Source organism: Pan paniscus, chromosome 1 (assembly GCF_029289425.2).
Source record: "Pan paniscus chromosome 1, NHGRI_mPanPan1-v2.0_pri, whole genome shotgun sequence".
Taxonomy (NCBI): Eukaryota; Metazoa; Chordata; class Mammalia; order Primates; family Hominidae; genus Pan; species Pan paniscus.
In genome coordinates, this window is record NC_073249.2 from 106498318 (window position 1) to 106517656 (window position 19339).

The following is a 19339-nucleotide window of genomic DNA, read 5'->3' on the forward strand; positions in this document are numbered from 1 at the left end:
ATTGCCCAGTCTGGCCTCAAACTTCTGGGCTCAAGCAGTCCTCCTACCTCAGCCTCCCAAGTAGCTGGGACACTACAGGTGTGTACCACAGTGCCTGGCCTCAATCTTTTTTTTTTTTAAATTAAGTTAGGGTCTTATTCTGTTACCCAGGCTGGAGTGCAGTGGCACAAACATGGCTCACTGCGGTGTTGACCTCCTGGGTTCAAGTGCTCCTCTCACCTCAGCTTCCCAATCCTTATTTTTTATAGCAATTATCATATTATGAAATATGTTATTGTGGTTCATAGAATCTTAAAATATAATTGATTATAAAATATATCTTCATTTCAGAGATGTTAAAATCCATTTTGAACATCTCAGTTGATGCAGAAAAAGCATTTGACAAAATTCATGTTAAAATCACTTAACAAAATAGGAATATAAGGAAATGTTCTCAACATGATAGAGGCCATATATGAAAACCCATAACTAACATCATATTCATACATGAAAGACTTAAACTTTCCCCTAAGATCAAAAACAAGACAAGAATGCCAACTTTTACCACTTCTATTCAACATAGTACTAAAGTTCTAGCCAAAGTAATTTTTTTAATTAATTTTGTTCTTAGGCAAGAAAAAAAAAAAAAGCATTCAAATTGGAAAAAAAGGCTGCGCACAGTGGCTCACGCCTGTAATCCCAGCATTTTGGGAGGCCGAGGTGGGTGGATCCCTTGAGGTCAGGAGTTTGAAACCAGCCTGGCCAACATGGTGAAAGCCCGTCTCTATTAAAAATATAAAAATTAGTCGGGCATGTGGTGCACACCTGTAATCCCACCTATTCGGGAGGCTGAAGCAGGAGACTTGCTTGAGCCCAGGAGGCGGAGGTTGAAGTGAGCCGAGATCGTACCACTGCATTCCAGCCTGGGCGACAGAATAAGACCCTAACTTAATTCCATCTCAAAAAAAAAAAAAAAAAAAAATTGGAAAAAAAGGAAGTAAAATTATCTCTAGTCTCAGATGACATGACTTTATATATGGGATTCCACAAAAAATCTGCTAGAGCTAATAAACAAAGTTGCAGGATGTAAAATGAACACATAAAATGAGTTGCATTTCTATACATTAGCAATGAACAATCTGAAAAGAACATTAAGGAAACAGTTATATTTATAATGGCATCAAAAAGAATAAAATACTTAGGAATAGATTTAACCAAGGAGGCAAAAGACTTGTATACTGAAAACTACAAAGCTTTGCTGAAAGAAATTAAATAAGATATAAATAAATAGACATTCAAAGTGATCTACAAGTGCAATGCAATTCTTATCAAAAACCCAATGGCATTTTTACATAATTTGTTTAAAAAACAGACTAAAATTCATGGAATTTCAAGGGGCACTGAACAGTCAAAACAATCTTGAAAAAGAAGAGCAAAGTTGAATGACACACTACCTGATTTCAAAAATTGCAACAGAGCTACAGTAATTAAAACAGTGTGGTACTGACATAGTATAGACTAAAGACCAATGGAATAGAAGAGCTTTGAAAAAAACATTTACATATGGTGGGCAATTGATTTTTGACAAAAGTGCCAAGAAAATTCAATGGAGAAAGGAGAGTGTTTTCAATAAATGATTCTGGGAAAAACTGAATATACACATGCAAAAGAATGAAGTTGAGGCTGGGTGCGGTGGCTCATGCCTGTAATCCCAGCACTTTGGGAGGCTGAGGCGGGTGGATCACCTGAGGTCGGGAGTTTGAGACCAGCCTGACCAACATGGAGAAACCCCGTCTCTACTAAAAATACAAAATTAGCCAGGCATGGTGGCGCATGCCTGTAATCCCAGCTACTCAGGAGGCTGAGGCCGGAGAATCACTTGAACCAGGGAGGTGGAGGTTCCGGTGAGCCGAGATCACGCCATTGCACTCCACCCTGGGCAGCAAGAACGAAACTCCATCTCAAAGAAAAAAAAAAAAAAAAGAGAATGAAGTTGGACCCTTATCTTATGATACAGAAATTAACTCAAAAATTGATCAAATACCTAAACATAAGAAGTAAAATGTAAAACTCTTATAAGAAAATGGGCAAGCTTTGTGACATTGGATTTGGCAACGATTTCTTGGATAGGACACCAAAGGCACAAACAACAAAAGAATAATAGGAAAATTGGACTTCATTGAGATTTAAGACTTTTACACACCAAAGGACACAAAGGCAAAAAGGCAACCCATTGACTGAATGGAAGACGGTATTTGCAAATCACATATCTGATAAGGGATCAATATCCAGAATACATAGAGAATTCCTAAAACTCAACAACATGTAAACAACTCTTTTTTTTTTTTTTTGGTGGAGGGGGACAGAGTCTTACTCTGTCACCCAGGCTAGAGTGCAGTGGTGCGATCTCGGCTCACTGCAGCCTCTGCCTCCTGGGGTCCAGCAATTCTCCTGCATCAGCCTCCCAAGTACCTGGGATTACAGGCACACGCCACCACACCCGGCTAATTTTTGTCTTTGTAGGAGAGACGGGATTTCACCATGTTGGCCAGGCTGATCTCAAACTCCTGACCTCAAGTGATCTGCCCGCCTCGGCCTCCCAAAGTGCTGGGATTACAGGCGTGAGCCACCGCATACAGCCTCAATTAAAAAATGAGCAAAATCTGGGCACCATGGCTCATGCTTGTAGTCTCAGCTACTGGGGAGTTTGAGATGGGAGGACTCCTTGAGGCCAAGAGTTCAAGACTAGCCTGGGCAACATAATGAGACCCTGTCTCTAAAAAAATAAGTTAAAAAAAAATTAGCTTGGTGTGGTAGTGCATACCTATAGTTTCAGCTACTCAGGAGCTGAGGTGGGAGGATCACTTAAGGCCCAAGAGTTTGAGGCTTCAGTGAGCCATGATGGTGCCACTGGACTCCAGCCTGAATGACAGAGCAAGACCCTGACTAAAAAAAAAGTAGGGGTGGGTGGGAGAAGGCAAAGGACTTGAAGAGACATTTTTCCAAAGAGGATATACAAATGGCCAATAAGACCACAGAAAGGTGTTTAATCATTAGGAAAATATAAATCAAAATCACAATGAGATACCACTTCACACCTAATTAGGATGGCTGCCATCAAAAAAACAAAATAGCCAGGCGTGGTGGCTCATGCCTGTAATCCCAGCACTTTGGGAGGCCGAGGCCGGCGAATCACGAAGTCAAGAGATTGAGACCATCCTGGCTAACATGGTGAAACCCCATCTCTACTAAGAATACAAAAATTATCTGGGCGTGGTGGCATGTGCCTGTAATCCCAGCTACTCGGGAGGCTGAGGCAGGAGAATCGCTTGAACCCGGGAGGCGGAGGTTGCATTGAGCCAAGATTGCGCCACTGCACTCCAGCCTGGCAACAGAGCGAGACTGTGCTCAAAAGACAAACAAACAAACAAAAAACAGAAAATAAAAAGTGTTGGCCAGGATGTAGAGAAATTGGAATCCTTGTGTACTGTTGGTGGGAATGTAAAATGGCACAGCTGCTATGGAAAAGAGTATGGCTGTTCTAAAAGAAAACTAAACATAGAATTACCACATGTAATTCCACTTCTGGGTTATACCCAAAGTAATTAAAAGCAGGGATACAAATATATATTTGTATACCCGTGGTCATCACAGCATTACAGCAGCCAAAAAGTGGAAGGAACTCAAGTATCCATTGATGGATGAATGGATAAACAAAATGTGTGCGTGTGTGTGTGGTGTGTGTGTGTATAAACATATACAATGGAATATTATTCAGCCTTAATGAGTAAGAAAATTGTGACACATTACAACATGGATGAACCTTGAGGACATTACGCTAAGTGAAATAAGCCAGACACAAAAGGACAAATACTATATGATTCCACCCATATCAGGTACCTACAGTAGTCAAATTCATAGAGACAGAAAGTAGAAGGATCGTTGCCAGGGGCCAGTGGGAGGGGAGAATAGGGAGTTATTGTTTAATGGATACAGAGTGTCTGTTTAGAATAATGAAAGTTCCAGAAATAGTGATAGTCACTCAACATTGTGAATATACTTAATGACACTACATTGTACACTTAAAAACGGCTAAAATAGTAAATTAAAATGATATATTGTACTACAATAAAAATATTAATTGGAAAGTATCTCTTCCTTTTCTATTTCCTAGTATAGACTGTATAAAATTGGTGTTAATTCTTCCTTATCCATTTGATAGAATTCTCTAGTGAAACTATGTGGGCCTGAGATTTCTTTTTTGGGAGTTTTAAAATTACAAATTCAATTTTTCTAATCACTAAGGGGCTACTCAAATTATCTATGTCATGCTGAGTAAATTGTGGTAGATTGTGTTTGAGAAAATAATCCATTCTGGGCCGGGTGTGGTGACTCACGCCTGTAATCCTAGCACTTTGGGGGGCCAAGGCAGGAAAATCCCTTGAGCCCAGGAGTTCAAGACCAGCCTGGACAACATAGCTCCTATTTCATTCCTGATATTGGTAATTTTCATTTTCTCCCTTTTTATCTGTGTCAGTTTTTAAAAAGGTTTGTCAATTTCATTGATCTTGTTAAAGAATGATTTTTTTTTATCTTTTAAAAAAACCAGGCTGGATGCCTTGGCTCACGCCTGTAATCCCAGCACTTTGGGAGGCCGAGGCAAGCAGATAGTCAGGAGTTCAAGACCAGCCTGGCCAACATGGCAAAACCCCATCTCTACAAAAATAGAAAAATTAGCTGGCCATGGTGGCACATACCTGTAGTCCCAGCTATTTGGGAGGCTAAGGCAGGAGAATCGCTTGAACCTGGGAGGCGGAAGTTGCAGTGAGCCAAGATCATGCCACTGCACTCCAGCCTGGGTGATAGAGTGAAACTCTGTCTCAAAAAAACAAAAACAAACAAAAAACCGATTCTGATTTTTCTCTATTATTGTTTCCAATTTCATTGATTTCTGCTCTTTATTTCTTTTTCTATATTCTTGGAGTGACAGCTTAGATTATTGAGACCTATACTGTTTTCTAATGGATGCACTTAGTGCTATAAAGTTCCCTCTCAGTACTGCTATTGCTTCTGTCTCATAAATTTTGGTATGTTGTATTTTCATTTTTGTTTAATTCAGTGTGTTTCTTTATTTCCTTTGAGACTTTCTCTTTGACCCAATAGATTATTTAGAAAAGTGTGGTTTGATTTCCAAGGATTTGGATACTTTTCCGTTACCTTTCTGTTACTGATTTTTTTTCTTTTTTAAATTAGTTAATTAATTTTTGAGACAGGGTATTGCTCTGTCACCCAGGTTGGAGTGCAGTGGCACAATCCCAGTTGACTGCAGCCTTGACCTCCCAGGCTCAAGCAATCCTCCCACCTCAGCCCCCTGAGTAGCTGGGACTACAGGCACATGCCATCACACCTGGCTGAGTTTTTAATTTTTGTAGAGACGGGGGTCCCCCTGTGTTACCCAGGATCATTTTGAACTCCTGGCCTCAAGGAATCCTCCCACCTTGGCCTCTCAAAGTGCTAGGATTACAGGCAAGAGCCACCATGCCCGGTCTCTGTTACTGATTTCTAATTTGATTCTATTGTGGTTAGAAAATATATTCTGTATAATTTCGGTTGTTTTGTTTTTGTTTTTGTTTTTGTTTTTGTTTTTGAGACAGAGTCTCACTTTGTTGGCCAGGCTGGAGTGCAGTGATGCTATCTCGGCTCACTGCAACCTCCGCCTACCAGGTTCGGGTTCAAGTGATTCTCCTTCCTCAGCCTCCCACGTAACTGGGATTACAGGTGCCCACCACGACACCTGGCTAATTTTTGTATATTTAGTAGAGATGGGGTTTGGCCAGGCTGACCAGGCTGGTCTCAAATTCCTGACCTCATGTGATCCGTCTGCCTTGGCCTCCCAAAGTGCTGGGATTACAGGTGTGAGCCACTGCTCCCAGGCTAATTTCAATTTTAAAAAATTTTTCAAATTTTTCAGATTTTTATGGCTCAGGATATACTCTATCTTGATATATATTTTCCATAAGCACTTTAAAAGAATGTGTATTCTTATTAGGTAGAGTGTTCTGTAAGTGTCAACTAGATTTTGTCAGTTAGTGGTGTTGAGTTCACCTATATCCTTGCTGGTTTTCTGTCTAGTTCTATCAAAATTGTTGAAAGAAGAATATTGAAGTCTCTGGCTATGACTGTGAATCATCTTTTTCTCTCCTTTAAGTTCTATGAGTTTTTCTTCACATATTTTGCAATTTCATTGTTTGGTCTATATACATTTAGGACTATTATGTCTTACTGGCAGATTGACCCTTTTATCATTATCTTTCCCTATCTCTGATAATTGTCTTTGCTCTGAAGTCTACTTTATCTGATATTAACATAGCCACTCCTGCTTTCCTTTGATTCATGTTTACTGATATAACTTTTTTCCATTCCTTTGTTTTTAGCCCTCTTATATATTTGAAGTGAGTTTCTCATAGACAACATATAGTTGAATTGTTTTTTAATTCTCTATGCCAGTCTGGCAATTCACTCTACCACCAGTAAATATTGGTGTATTTAGGCTTATATGTTTAATGTAATTATTAATATGGTCAAGTTTCATTCTGCTATTTTATTTTTTGTTTTCTCTTTATTCTTTCTGTTTCTCATTGCTCTTTTCTTTTCCCTGATGCTTTCTCTTTCCTGCATTTTTTAGAATTCCATTTTGATTTACCTATAGTGTGTTTTATTATATCTCTTTTTTTAGTCATGGCTCTAGATACAGACATAGATATACGGTATCACACTCTACTGGTGTTATCATTTTACCAGTTCAAGTGTGGAAGCCTTACCTTCCTTTATGTTTCTTACCATCCTCCTGTTATAATCATTTAAAATATTTCCTTTAATACATTTAGAACAACATCAGTCAGTGTTATATTTTTGCTTCAATTGTAAAACATAATTTATAAAACTCAAGAGGAGAAGGAAAGTTTATTATATTTACCCACATTTGTTTATTATGTTCTTTCTTCCTTCTTTCATCATTCCCTTTCGGTTTAGAAAGTTTCCTTTGCCATTTTTTTAGGGTAGGTCTACTGGTAACAGATTATCTTAGTTTTTCTTCATCTGAGAATGTCTTGATTTCCCCTTCAGCCCTGAAGGATGTTTTCACTGGGTGTAAAACTCTGGATTGACAGTTATTTTCTTTCAGCACTTGGAAAATATTGTGCCACTTCCTTCTGACCTCTATGATTCCTAATGCAAAATCTGCTGTCATTCTAATTGTTTTCCTCCTACAGTTAAGGTGTCATCTTTTTCTGGCTGATTTCTAAAACTTTTTTGTCATTTTTTGTTTTCAGAAATTTAATTATGATGTATCTTCCAGTACTTTTTCAGCCCTGCCCTTTCTCTTTTCTTTCTGGAGTTTTGATGACCCAATGCTAGATTTTTTTTTTTTTTTTTTGTCCCTTAGTTCCCTGCAGCTCTGTTTATTTTTTTTCAGTCTCTTTTATCACTGTTGCTCAGACTGGGCAATTTCTATTGTTCTACTTTTCAATTCATTAATTCTTTTTTCCGTACCCTCTATTCTGCTGCTGAACCCATCTATTTTGCTTCAGTTACTGTATTTTTAAGTTCTAAAATTTCCATTTGGTTCTCTTTATATCTTGTTTCTTTGCTGAGACTCTTTTTTTTTTTTTTTTTGATGAGGCTTTGTATTTTTTAATTTGGTTTAAGCATGTTTTTACCTTTTTAATTTTTTTATATTTTCATTCTTTTTATTGTTTTGCTGTTGTTGTTTTAACCATGTTTTTAATTGCTCACTGAAGCATTTTTATCTTGGCTGCTTTAAAATCCTTGTCAGATAATTCTGACATCTGTATCATCTCGGTGTTGTCACCTATTGTCCTTATTTAAATTCAGTTTGAGATCTTCCTGGTTCTTGGTATAATAAGTGATTTTCAACTGAAATCTGGGTATTTTCACATTGTTATGAGACTCTGAATCTTAGTTAAGCCTTCTCTTTTTGCTGGGGCTTTTTTTTTTTTTTTAACAGAGTGTTGCTCTGTCACTTAGGCTGGAGTGCAGTGGTGCAATCTCAGATCACTGCAACCTCCGCCTCCTGGGTTCAAATGATTCTCATGCCTCAGCCTCCTGAGTAGCTGGGATTACAGGTGCACATCACCATGCCCAGTTAATTTTTGTATTTTTAGTAGAGACGGGGTTTCACCATGTTGGCCAGGCTGGTCTTGAACTCCTGATCCCAGGTCAAGACCAGCCTGGTCAATATGGCAAAACCCCACCTTGGCCTCCCAAAGTGCTGGGATTACAGGCGTGAACCACTGCACCCGGCCATTTGGAAAAATTTTTTTGTAGAGACAATTGCTATGTTGCTGAGGCTGCTCTCAAACTCCTAGGCTTGAACAATCCTTCCACCTTGGCCTTCCAAAGTGCTGGGATTACAGGCATGAACCACCTTGCCCAGCCAAGAGATTATTTTTAAATTTTTATTTCTCTTTGAGACAAGGTCTCACTTTGTTGCCCAGGCTGGAGTGCTGTGGTGCCATTTCAGCTCACTGCGACCTCCACCTCCCAGGTTCAAGCAATCCTCCTGCCTCAGCCTCTGGAGTAGCTGGGACTACAGGTATGCCCCACCACTCCTGGCTAAATTTTTTTTTTTTTTGGAGATGGGGTTCACCATGTTGGCCAGGCTGGTCTTGAACTCCTGACCTCAGGTGATCTGCCTGCCTCGAGCTCCCAAAATGCTGGGATTACAGGTGTGAGACACCGGACTTAGTGAGATTAATTTTTTAAGTTAAATTACATCAAATTAATTTGTCATTTTCCACAGGAAATTTTCAGTGCAGCCCTATGCACACCTGACGCTCTCAATTTAGTTGTGACAATAGATAAATCCTGCAACAAATCTGACATCCCTTGACCAAAAGCAAGTATGAAAATTTTTTTGACATAATATCTAGTTTAAATTTTACCTCTGTTCCAGAATGTTTATCTCTGATAACATCCATCTGTCTCTTAAATAGTTCTAATACAGCATTGTAGACCAGTTCATATTGTTCCTGAAGAGCATCACAACCCAGAACAAATGAAAACAAAAACAAAAAAATTGGTGAACAACAGGACCAGATTTTAGGAATATGAACACCAATCAAATCCTAATATAGCAGACCCAAAAGGACGATCGGCATGTTATTAAACTTACTAACAATGCCTTATGCTTACGTAGTTCACTTCAGATTTCAAAGCACTTTTATGCTGCTGAAAATAGCTAAATATTTGATACACCTCTAACTAATGTACAGGAATCTTATGACTTGTTTCTTTTATGTTCTAACCCTAGTTTCTTATCTTTCTCTCCACCATCATTTCTCTAATTCTGTTTCCCTTGCTCACATTAAAAAAAAAATATTTCATTCTAGATGGATTTTTTGTAAGCAACCTTCATCTTTTCTGGAAAAAGAGATAGTGGTTGGTGTATAGATAGATAACTTCAATGTCTACGCTTTAATTTGGTCCTCACAATTGCTCTATAAAGTAGATAAGCTATTTATACCTATTTACAAACAGTTTATCCCAGGTCATTCAGAAGGAATTTCCAGGGCTTGGCTTAGAAACTTAATTTCCACACTCTTAGTTCAGTGCATTTAGATAAAGTTGCTAAAATTTTGTCCTAATAAAGATACCAAAAAAAAGTAAACCACTAAATAAGGTTTTGAAATTTGTGGTTACAAAAGGATTTCACCATAGAGAAATGAGACCTCTACTATTACAAGGTTTATGAGTTATTACTACTCTGTTTTTGCCTGTACTTTCTCAAGCACTTAATTTTGAACCTACTTTTTATCTGAAAGGGCCTAATCAGGGTTTTACCTGAAAGGGCCTATTCAGGGTTTTCCCTGACACTTTACACATTTCTGTACAAATAAAGAACAATTTTTTTTCAAAGATAATTTTAGCAGGAAACAATGCAGAGTCTATATCATTCAACACAGCCATTAGTATGCTATTTATTTATTTATTTATTTATTTATTTATTTATTTATTTTGAGACACGGTCTCACCGTGTTGCCCAGGCTGGAGTGCAGTGATGCAGTCTCGGCTTACTGCAGCCTCGACCTCCCAGGCTCAAGTGATGCTCCCACCTCAGTCTCCCAAGTAAGTCGGGACTGCAGGCACCTGCCACTACACCCTGATAATTTTTGTATTTTTTGTAGAGACAGGGTCTCACTATGTTGCCCAGGCTGGTTTTGAACTCCTGAGCTCAAGTGATCCACCTGCCTCAGCCTCCCAAAGTGCGGAGATTATAGGCGTGAGTCACCACATCTGGCTAATCTTTTTAAGAAAGAAAAATCAGGGCTGGGCATGGTGGCTCACGCCTGTAATCCCAGCACTTTGGGAGGCCGAGGCGGGCAGATCACGAAATCAGGAGTTCAAGACCAGCCTGGCCAGCATGGTGAAACCCCATCTCCACTAAAAATACAAAAAAAATTAGCTGGGCATGGTGATGCGTGCCTGGAGTCCCACCTACTCGGGAGGCTGAGGCAGAAGACTTGCTTGAACCCGGCAGGCAGAAGTTGCAGTGAGCCAAGATCGCACCATTGCACTCCAGCCTGAGTGACAGTGTGAAACTCCATCTCAAAAGAAGGAAGGAAGGAAGGAAGGAAGGAAGAAAGGAAGGAAGGAAGGAAGGAAAGAAAGAAAGGAAGGAAGAAAAAGAAAAATCAGACAGGAAGCTCTCATCTGGTTACAGTGCCATTTCCTGGTTACAGTAGTGTCAGAAAAAACAGCTACAACTGTCAAGTTCAGTTAGTTGTTTGATAACGCCAAAATGTGAAGGCTTTTTCAGCGTCTTCCAACTCTTAAAAGTAGGCCTGAAATGGAATTCGTTTTTGAAATGGGGTATGGTTTTATTAAATTAGTATTGCTATTTATATAACTAGGTTCCATACTTCTGGAATCTTTATGCATTTACATGGATCAGCCTTCTTTCAAGTCTGACAGCATTAAACTAGCTAATGCTTTCATTTCACATAAGCTTTCTCCCTCACAGGTTGAATATAGAAAACACCTACACTCAACACATGAAAGTTATTTTTTTCCACCAGCTATTAGTGGAAAATCTGTGCAGGCCAAACAGTTTTATATTATAATAGCTCTTTATTTTATCCCTTTAATTCACAACTTCTAGACTAAAATATCTGAATTGCCATTGTCAGTTGTTTTATCTCTAAAACTATTTGCATCTTCATTTGTAAGTGTTTTAAACACTTTAAGGTCTTGCTATTTAAGTAGTTAAAAGTAGTTCTAACAAATTACACAAAAGTGCCTGTTAATAAACATCAATACACGTTTGATGAATGAATGGGTCAATTCTAAATTCTATATTAAAAATGGAGACCACTTAGAAAACTAAAACTATTGGGTAAAACTATTCATGTAGAAATATGGGTGAAATTAATATTGTAGGCAGTGAGAGATTTGGGCTAGGAGAAGGGAAGAGCATTCCTAATGGAGTGAACAAGTGTGGGTATTCTGGGGTAGGTTAAAAGATTGTGATACATAAATAGAGTGTGATTGTAATTTTTTTTTTTTTTTTGAGACAGAGTCTCACTCTGTTGCCCAGGCTGGAGTGCAGTCGTGTGATCTCGGCCCACTGCAACCTCCACCTCGCAGGCTCAAGCAATTCTCCCGCCTCAGCCTCCCAAGTAGCTGGGATTAGCAGGTGCCTGCCACCATATCCAGCTAATTTTTTTATTTTTAGTAGAGACAGGGTTTCAGCATATTGGTCAGGCTGGTCTCGAATGACCTCAGGTGATCCACCCACCTTGGCCTCCCAAAGTGCTGGGATTACAGGTGTCAGCCACCGCGCCCGGCCCAATTATGTTTTTTCTTTTTTAAGTATGCATGCAATAAGAATCAGGAGAAACTATAGAAAAATAGTAATAGTGGCTATCTGTAGGTAATAGGAATATGGTTTTTATTTTTATTTTTCAGTGTTTCCTAAAACGAGCACATAGACTGAATTCTCCATATTCTGTTACCACATCCTGGGTAGAAATTACAAATCCCTGATTTTCTATGCTTTCAGAGATGAATTTTATCACTACAAAATTTCAAATTAACATGACCTAGCTATTTCAAGTCCACAAGTCAGTTTGTTGAATACTTTTACAACATCCTTTGTAAGGAAGTAAGTAATATTACATTGGCATCTTAATATTTTCTGAACAGACAGTAAAATAAGGAATGAAAGGAATTTGACCCAGGACAAGGGATACAGGAAGAATATTGGGATATTCAGAGTTAGAGAAAATGGCAATGGACTCTAGAGCACGTAATGTTAAATTGGTGTTATATCTGAGCAGTCAGCTGTTTTTGGATGCCTCACCATTAAACATAGAGATGGAGCAAGACTCAGACACATGTTCTGATCCATTCACTATAGTTCATACCTGCGTTTGAACTAATGAAGGCCTCTGTGTCCGCATTTCCTGGATCAAACTGAAAACACTGAAGTTCTCAGGAATTATCTATCAAATTAAAGGGGAAAATATTCCTTTCAATATTTTGTTAATAAATTATTGCTACCTTTTCATAGTCTTGTACTTCCATGGCATCTGCTCTTCTAACATGGGGTAATATCAGAAAAATGATGCATTTTTAAAACAAATGAGGTTTCTTATCACTTGCAACATGATTTAGAGCCTGGTATTTTCCCTAGAAAAGACTAAAGAAACTCTTCAGAATGATTTCACATGGTATAACCAAATGTCTAAAACTATGATATAACGAGGGACAGGATTCAGTAGATGCACAAGTATGACAGTTGCATAAAATAAAAGAGGTTGGTAGGTAGGTCTAAAGGCCATATTTTAAACTTCCCATTTCCTATTAGACATTAAAAAATGATTTATAGATTGGAACGCAAAGTATGATTGCAGTAAGTTGAGTCCATCTATTAAAGCATCTTTGGATAAAGGAAGGGTAACTATATAATTTAGGACAGTGGTCCTCAAACTTCATCATGCATCACAATCACCTGGACAGCTTTCTGGGCCCCCATCTCTAGAGACATGATTCAATTCAATGGGGTGGGGCCCAGTAATTTGCCTTCACCTTAGGTTAGGTGCACCTAACCCCCTTGGGGTTCAACCCCTACACTATTGGAATCTCCAAAGATTGGAAAACAAACATTAAAGGACATATAAATTACAGACTTCCTGGGAGTCTGACAAAGTAGAAATAGAAATATTTGACCTATTTTCAGTATTTCACAAGAACTAACAGAAATCATATGTCTACTAAAACAGCTGCACAAGCTAAGTGAAATATCTAGTTTCCTTGGGTTTTGATTTTTGCTTTTGGTTTTGTTTTGTTTTTGAAACGGACTTTCACTCTTGCTGCCCAGGCTGGAGTGCAACAGCGCGATCTCGGCTCACTGCAGCCTCTGTCTCCCGGGTTCAAGCGATTCTCCTGCCTCAGCCTCCTGAGTAGCTGGGATAACAGGCATGTGCCACCAGGCCTGGCTAATTTTGTATTTTTAGTAGAGACAGGGTTTCTCCATGTCGGTCAGGCTGGTCTTGAACTCCCGACCTCAGGTGATCTGCCCACCTCAGCCTCCCAAAGTGCTGAGATTACAGGCATGAGCCACTGCAACCAGCCAAGTTTGCTTGGTTTTGATTAGAATTGTCAACTCAGAATGGCAACAGTAGAACAGTGATATCCAGTAAAATATAATGTGAGCCACATATGTGATTTTAAATTTTCTTTTTCTTTTTTTTTTTTTTTTTGAGAAGGAGTTTCACTTTTGTTGCCCAAGCTGGAGTACAATGGCGTGATCTTGGCTCACTGCAACCTCCACCTCCCAGGTTCAAGTGATTCTCCTGTCTCAGCCTCCCGAGTAGCTGGTATTACAGGCATGCACCACCACACCTGGCTAATTTTGTATTTTTAGTAGAGACAGAGTTTCACCATGTTGGTCAGGCTGGTCTCGAACTCCCAACTTTAGGTGATCAGCCTGCCTCGGCCTCCCAAAGTGCTGGGATTACCGTGTGAGCCACTATGCCTGGCCAAAAATTTCTTTCTTTTCCTTTATGTATTTTATTTTTATTTTTATTTTTTTGAGACGGAGTCTCTCTCTGTCACCCAGGCTGGAGTACAGTGGCTCAATCTCTGCTCACTGCAACCTCCACCTCCCGAGTTCAAGCAATTCTCCTGCCTCAGCCTCCTGAGTAGCTGGGATTACAGGCACATGCCACCATGCCTGGCTAATTTTTTTTTGCTTTTTTTTTTTTTTTTTTTTTTTGAGACAGAGTCTCACTCTGTCATCTAAGCTGGAGTGCAGTGGCGCGATCTTGGCTCACTGCAAGCTCCACCTCCTCAGTTCAAGCCATTCTCCCGCCTCAGCCTCCTGAGTAGCGGGGACTACAGGCGTCCACCACCACACCCGGCTAATTTTTTTGTATTTTTAGTAGAGACAGGGTTTCACCATGTTAGCCAAGATGGTCTCGATCTCCTGACCTCGTGATCCACCTGCCTCGGCCTCCCAAAGTGCTGGGATTACAGGCGTGAACCACCGTGCCTGGCCTAAATTTTCAAATAGACACATTCAAAACTGAAAAGAGGTGAAATTAATTTTAATAACATATCTTAGCCCAGTATACATTGCATTTCTAACAAGTTCTCAGGTGATGCTGATGCTTCTTGTCTGGGGACCACCCTTTAAGACCCACCTACCTGGGAACTAATTTAATCTTCTGACAGAGTGGGTCTACAAGTACATTTTCTAGAAAAGATGAATCATGAAGATAGATGTTTTGAAAAACCAAACAATTACTAAGTATGAAAGCAGTAGACTAAGCAAATGGGAAGTGCCTGCTGAGAGAAACTCACCCCATCTTTTAGCAACATCCATGTATAATCAATAGCACAAATAACACCAGTCCTTCCACAGCCAGCACTGAAATGAAAGATCACAGTAGCATGTATGCATGTATACCTAGAGAGAATGGACCATTGACAGTAGCTGGAAAATTTCACCAGCAGATTTGAGGAAGAAGATGCCTGGGGACAATTAAACTTTCCAAACCCCACCATTTCCCAGAGCCCATTTGTCATGCAAGAGGTCCTAGGCAACATCTCAGAGCAAGAGTCTCTAGAACTGTACTACTCACAAGTAACTTATCAGAAAAACATGAATTTAATGCTTAGGTTGAATTTATTATCGTTTGTTTCTGCTATTAACCTTTTCCCCTTTCAATTACACAGTCCTGGCCAGACTCTGACATTTGGTTTATTTTGGGTAGAAGGTTTATATATAGTGTCATACCTGCAGTGAATGCATATGGGAACACTGTCATCCTCTTGGTAACAACGTACATCCCAGATGAGCTCAAGAATAGGGTCTATAGATGAAGGTACATCATGGTCTGGCCAATTCTTGTAATGAAACTGGTAGATAGTTCGAGTTTCCTATAAAAAGTAGCCAGATGGGAGGGGAAGAGGGGCAAGGGCTGAAAAACCACCTATTGGGTATTATGCTCACTACCTGGGTGATGGGATTATTCAGTGGCATGCATGCAACAAACCTGCACATTTACGCCCTTGTGTCTTATATTCATAAGATTAAAGTTGAGGCTGGGTGTGGTGGCTTACGCCTGTAATCCTAGCACTTTGGGAGGCCGAAGCAGGCAGATTACTTGAGGTCAGGAGTTCAAGACCAACCTGGCCAACATGGGGAAACCCTGTCTCTACTAAAAATACAAAAGTTAGCCAGGCAAGGTGGTGAGCACCTGTAGTCCCAGCTACTGGGGAGGCCACGGCACAAGAGTTGCTTGGACCCAGGAGGCTCAGGTTGCAGTAAGCCAAGATTGCACCACTGCACACTCCACACTCCAGCCTGGGTGACAGAGTGAGACTCTGTCTCAAAAAAAAAAAAAAAAAAAAAAAAAAAAAAAAAAAAAAAAAAAAAAGTTGAAATTATTTTAAAAATAGCCAGGATAATAAGACAACTTGTGGTTAGAACTCCACCTCATTATACCAAGACATCAGTCCGGCATACTAAGTTGTATCTATATCCTTTTTGAAATTTATTCCGGTTTCTTCTCTATAGATCTCAGGTGACCAGATGCTTTCTGAAAACCATTAAAAGTGATTTCAGGTCACTTACTATTGGTTTGTCCCCATCTGCCCCATTCACAGGAGGAAATAGCTAGATATGAAAATAGTTCAAACCAGTGTTTCCCAACTGGTATGCCTCCAATGTGTCACAATCATGCTGATATATTAAATCTTTTTGCCTTAGAGAAGCTGGGCAGGGCCTAGGGCAGCCTAAGCTCTCAAACTGGTCCCCAGTCTCTATGCACTGTTCAGCTTCTGTTCACCCTACAAATATTATCATTTTATATGTGTGCCATGGTATAGAATAGATTGAAGACATATTATAACAATGGTCTCTTCTTTTTTTCTTCTTCTTTGAGACACAGTCTTGCTCTGTCACCCAGGCTGCAGTGCAGTGGCACCATCTCGGTTCACTGCAACCTCCACCTCCAGGGCTTAAATGATTTCTCCTGCCTAAGCCTCTTGACTAGCTGGAACCACAGGCATGCACCACCACGCCCAGCTAATTTTTTGTGTGTTTTTAGTAGAGACAGGTTTTTGCCATGTCGGCCAGGCTCAAAGTTCTCTTGAATATGAAGACTCATTCACGACATCAAAGACCCTACCATTCCCCATTGTCTTATGCCCAGCCTGAGCTACACACATCTATATTTACTTGCCTGATCTCTATAGGCTTTTGAGTTTATCATTCTTATTTTATACTTACACTATTGAACTTAACTTTTAGAGTCCTGATTATATAATCAGATTTCCTTTTTTCAGCTTCCTAAAAAGAAAAAGAAGACTCAAGTATTAGTGATTGCAAAGACAAGCTCTCTATAAGGTAGACCCTGGAGGCTTTACTCAGACATGAGAACAGACATTACACTTACACAGGATACAGAGAAAGGGCCAAATTCCAGCTGCATCTCTCCTGGCTCAGCCCAGTAGCGCTCACACTTTTTCTGTTGCACAAAGCAGAATACAGTGATTTCCCTCCATATATTCTAGTCTCTTCCACTCTCTCATTTGGAAGCAAATTTAGCTCTATGTCCTTCACCTTAGGTTAGGTGCGTCTAACCCCTTTGGGCTTCAACCCCTACATTATTGGAATCTCCAAAGATGGGAAAACAAACATTAAAGGATATATAAATTACAGACTTCCTGGGAGTCTGAAAAAGTAGAAATAGAAATCTTTGACCTATTTTTAGTATTTCACAAGAACTAACAGAAATCATATGTCTACTAAAACAGCTGCACAAGCTAAGTGAAATACCTAGTTCCCTTGCTTTTGATTAGAATTGTCAACTCAGAATGGCAACAGTAGAACAGTGATATCCAGTAAAAATATAATGTGAACCACAAATGTAATTTTAAATTTTCAAACAGACACGTTAAAAAATGAAAAGAGGTGAAATTAATTTTAATAACATATCTTAGCCCAATATATCAAAACATTCTGACATGTAACCAATATAAAATAATTATCAGATATTTGGCATTTTTTACTAAGTCTTCAAAATCCAGTGTATATTTTATATTTATAGCTAATCTCAATTAGGATGCCAAATTTTGGAAATATTTTATTTCCATTTAGATTTAATAAAACTTACATTTGAAAAATTTTCACATACTCAAACAGCTTTCTGATAACTGAATTGCATGTCAGTTTTTAAGTTTAAATCAATTAAAATAATTGAGTTCCCCAGTCACATTAGCCATATTTTAAATGCTCAATAGCTGTATGTGGCTGGTGGATGCAATATTGGACAGCACAGGATTAAAAGCTCTGGCTGGCAGTTAAAGATATCTAATTAATAGAAATGGGCAAGTGATTTGTTAATCTTAAAAGCATACCTTGTTTTTAACTGTAAAACATAGGGTCTACTGAGAAAACAAACAAATAGGATTCTTAGGAGAAAAAAAAAAAAATCCTCTGAGAATCACGTGGCATTCCCAAACTGAAAACTAGGAAGATGACATAAGTTTTATCTAGGTACACTCAGGTAAGTTCTGCTGCCAATTTCCCTCTCCTTTTTCTTCTTTCCTTTGTTTTAAGGTCAGCAGGTACTAGAAAGTAACTTACCTTTCCCATTTCATACTCCATGCATGCCATAACAATGATCTGGGGGATGAAATAGATAGAAACTTAAACATTCATATATAGTTAGAAAGAGCAGTTAATACATGGATCCCAGAGTCAGAAAGTATTCACCGTTCTTTTTTCTGTTTTGTTGTTTTTTTTTAACCAAAAAATAAATCCTGGTGACTTATAAAATATTGCTGCTACTCTTCCTTCATTCTGACAATACTTCCCCTTTCTCTGTTCAGACCAGTAATCTTGTTACCAAATGAGCCTGTCAAGGTAAGAACTTTCTAATTTTTAAATTTATTTTTATTATTTTTTAAAACTTATTTATTTTTGAGACAGGGTCTCATTCTGTCACCCAGGCTGGAGTGCTGTGGCACAATCTCAGCTTACTGCAGTCTCAACCTCATGGGCTCAAGCGATTCTCCCATATCAGCTTCCTCAGTAGCTGGGACTATAGGCACACACCACCACTCCCAGCTAATTTTTGTATTTTTTGTAGAGACAGGGTTTTGCCATGTTGCCCAGGCTGGTCTAGAACCCCTAGGCTCAAGCTATCCACCCCTCTTGGCCTCCCAGAGTACACCTGGCTGAGAACTTTCATTTCCTTGGACAAGAATGGCATTGTGATTCTGACTAAAAGATGCCTGAACCCTGAAGTTCCACTGACCAATTTTTTAAAAGCACTGTTTTTAATAAAGTAGAGAATAAAGTAACAGAAGCAACACCATACTTACAAGGACACTATATTCCCAAATCATCCTCCAGAAGTCCAGGAGGGTTGTAGATAAAGGACCCTGGGTGGCAATATAAGCCTTGGGTCCATAAACTCCCTAAAGGGGAACAGAAATTACACGGGGTGACTACAAATAATACCCTGTTCTCACCTAGTCCTCCGCTTCCTTTTTTTTTTTTTTTTGAGATGGTCTCACTGTGTTACCCAGGCTGGAGTGCAGTGGCATAATCACAGCTCACTGCAGCCTTGACCTCCTGGCTTCAGGCAATCCCCTTACCTCAGCCTCTCCAGTAGCTGGGACTACAAGCGCATGCCACCACACCTGGCTAATTTTTTAACTTTTTGTTGAGATGGGGTCTCATATGTTGCCCAGGCTGGTCTGAAATTCTTGCGTTCAAGTGATCTTTCCGCCTCAGCCTCCCAAAGTGCTGGGATTACAGGCATGA

General features: G+C 39.4%; 1 protein-coding gene across 2 annotated transcripts in view; it reads right to left on the reverse strand.

The window, feature by feature from the left end:
- The window catches only part of PTPN22 (protein tyrosine phosphatase non-receptor type 22), a 56430-nt gene that overhangs the window by 24161 nt on the left and 12930 nt on the right, over nucleotides 1-19339 (reverse strand). Inside the window, exons 4-11 of one of the 2 annotated variants that reach the window (XM_003805655.7) lie at nucleotides 18895-18990; nucleotides 18155-18193; nucleotides 16962-17033; nucleotides 16796-16855; nucleotides 15299-15441; nucleotides 14863-14929; nucleotides 12423-12500; nucleotides 8943-9029 (exon numbers count right to left, since the gene is read on the reverse strand). In XM_003805655.7, coding sequence (XP_003805703.1) covers nucleotides 8943-9029; nucleotides 12423-12500; nucleotides 14863-14929; nucleotides 15299-15441; nucleotides 16796-16855; nucleotides 16962-17033; nucleotides 18155-18193; nucleotides 18895-18990 — 642 coding nt within the window. The remainder of the gene's footprint in view (nucleotides 1-8942; nucleotides 9030-12422; nucleotides 12501-14862; nucleotides 14930-15298; nucleotides 15442-16795; nucleotides 16856-16961; nucleotides 17034-18154; nucleotides 18194-18894; nucleotides 18991-19339) is intronic. The other variant, XM_063606206.1, reaches the window with a different exon arrangement.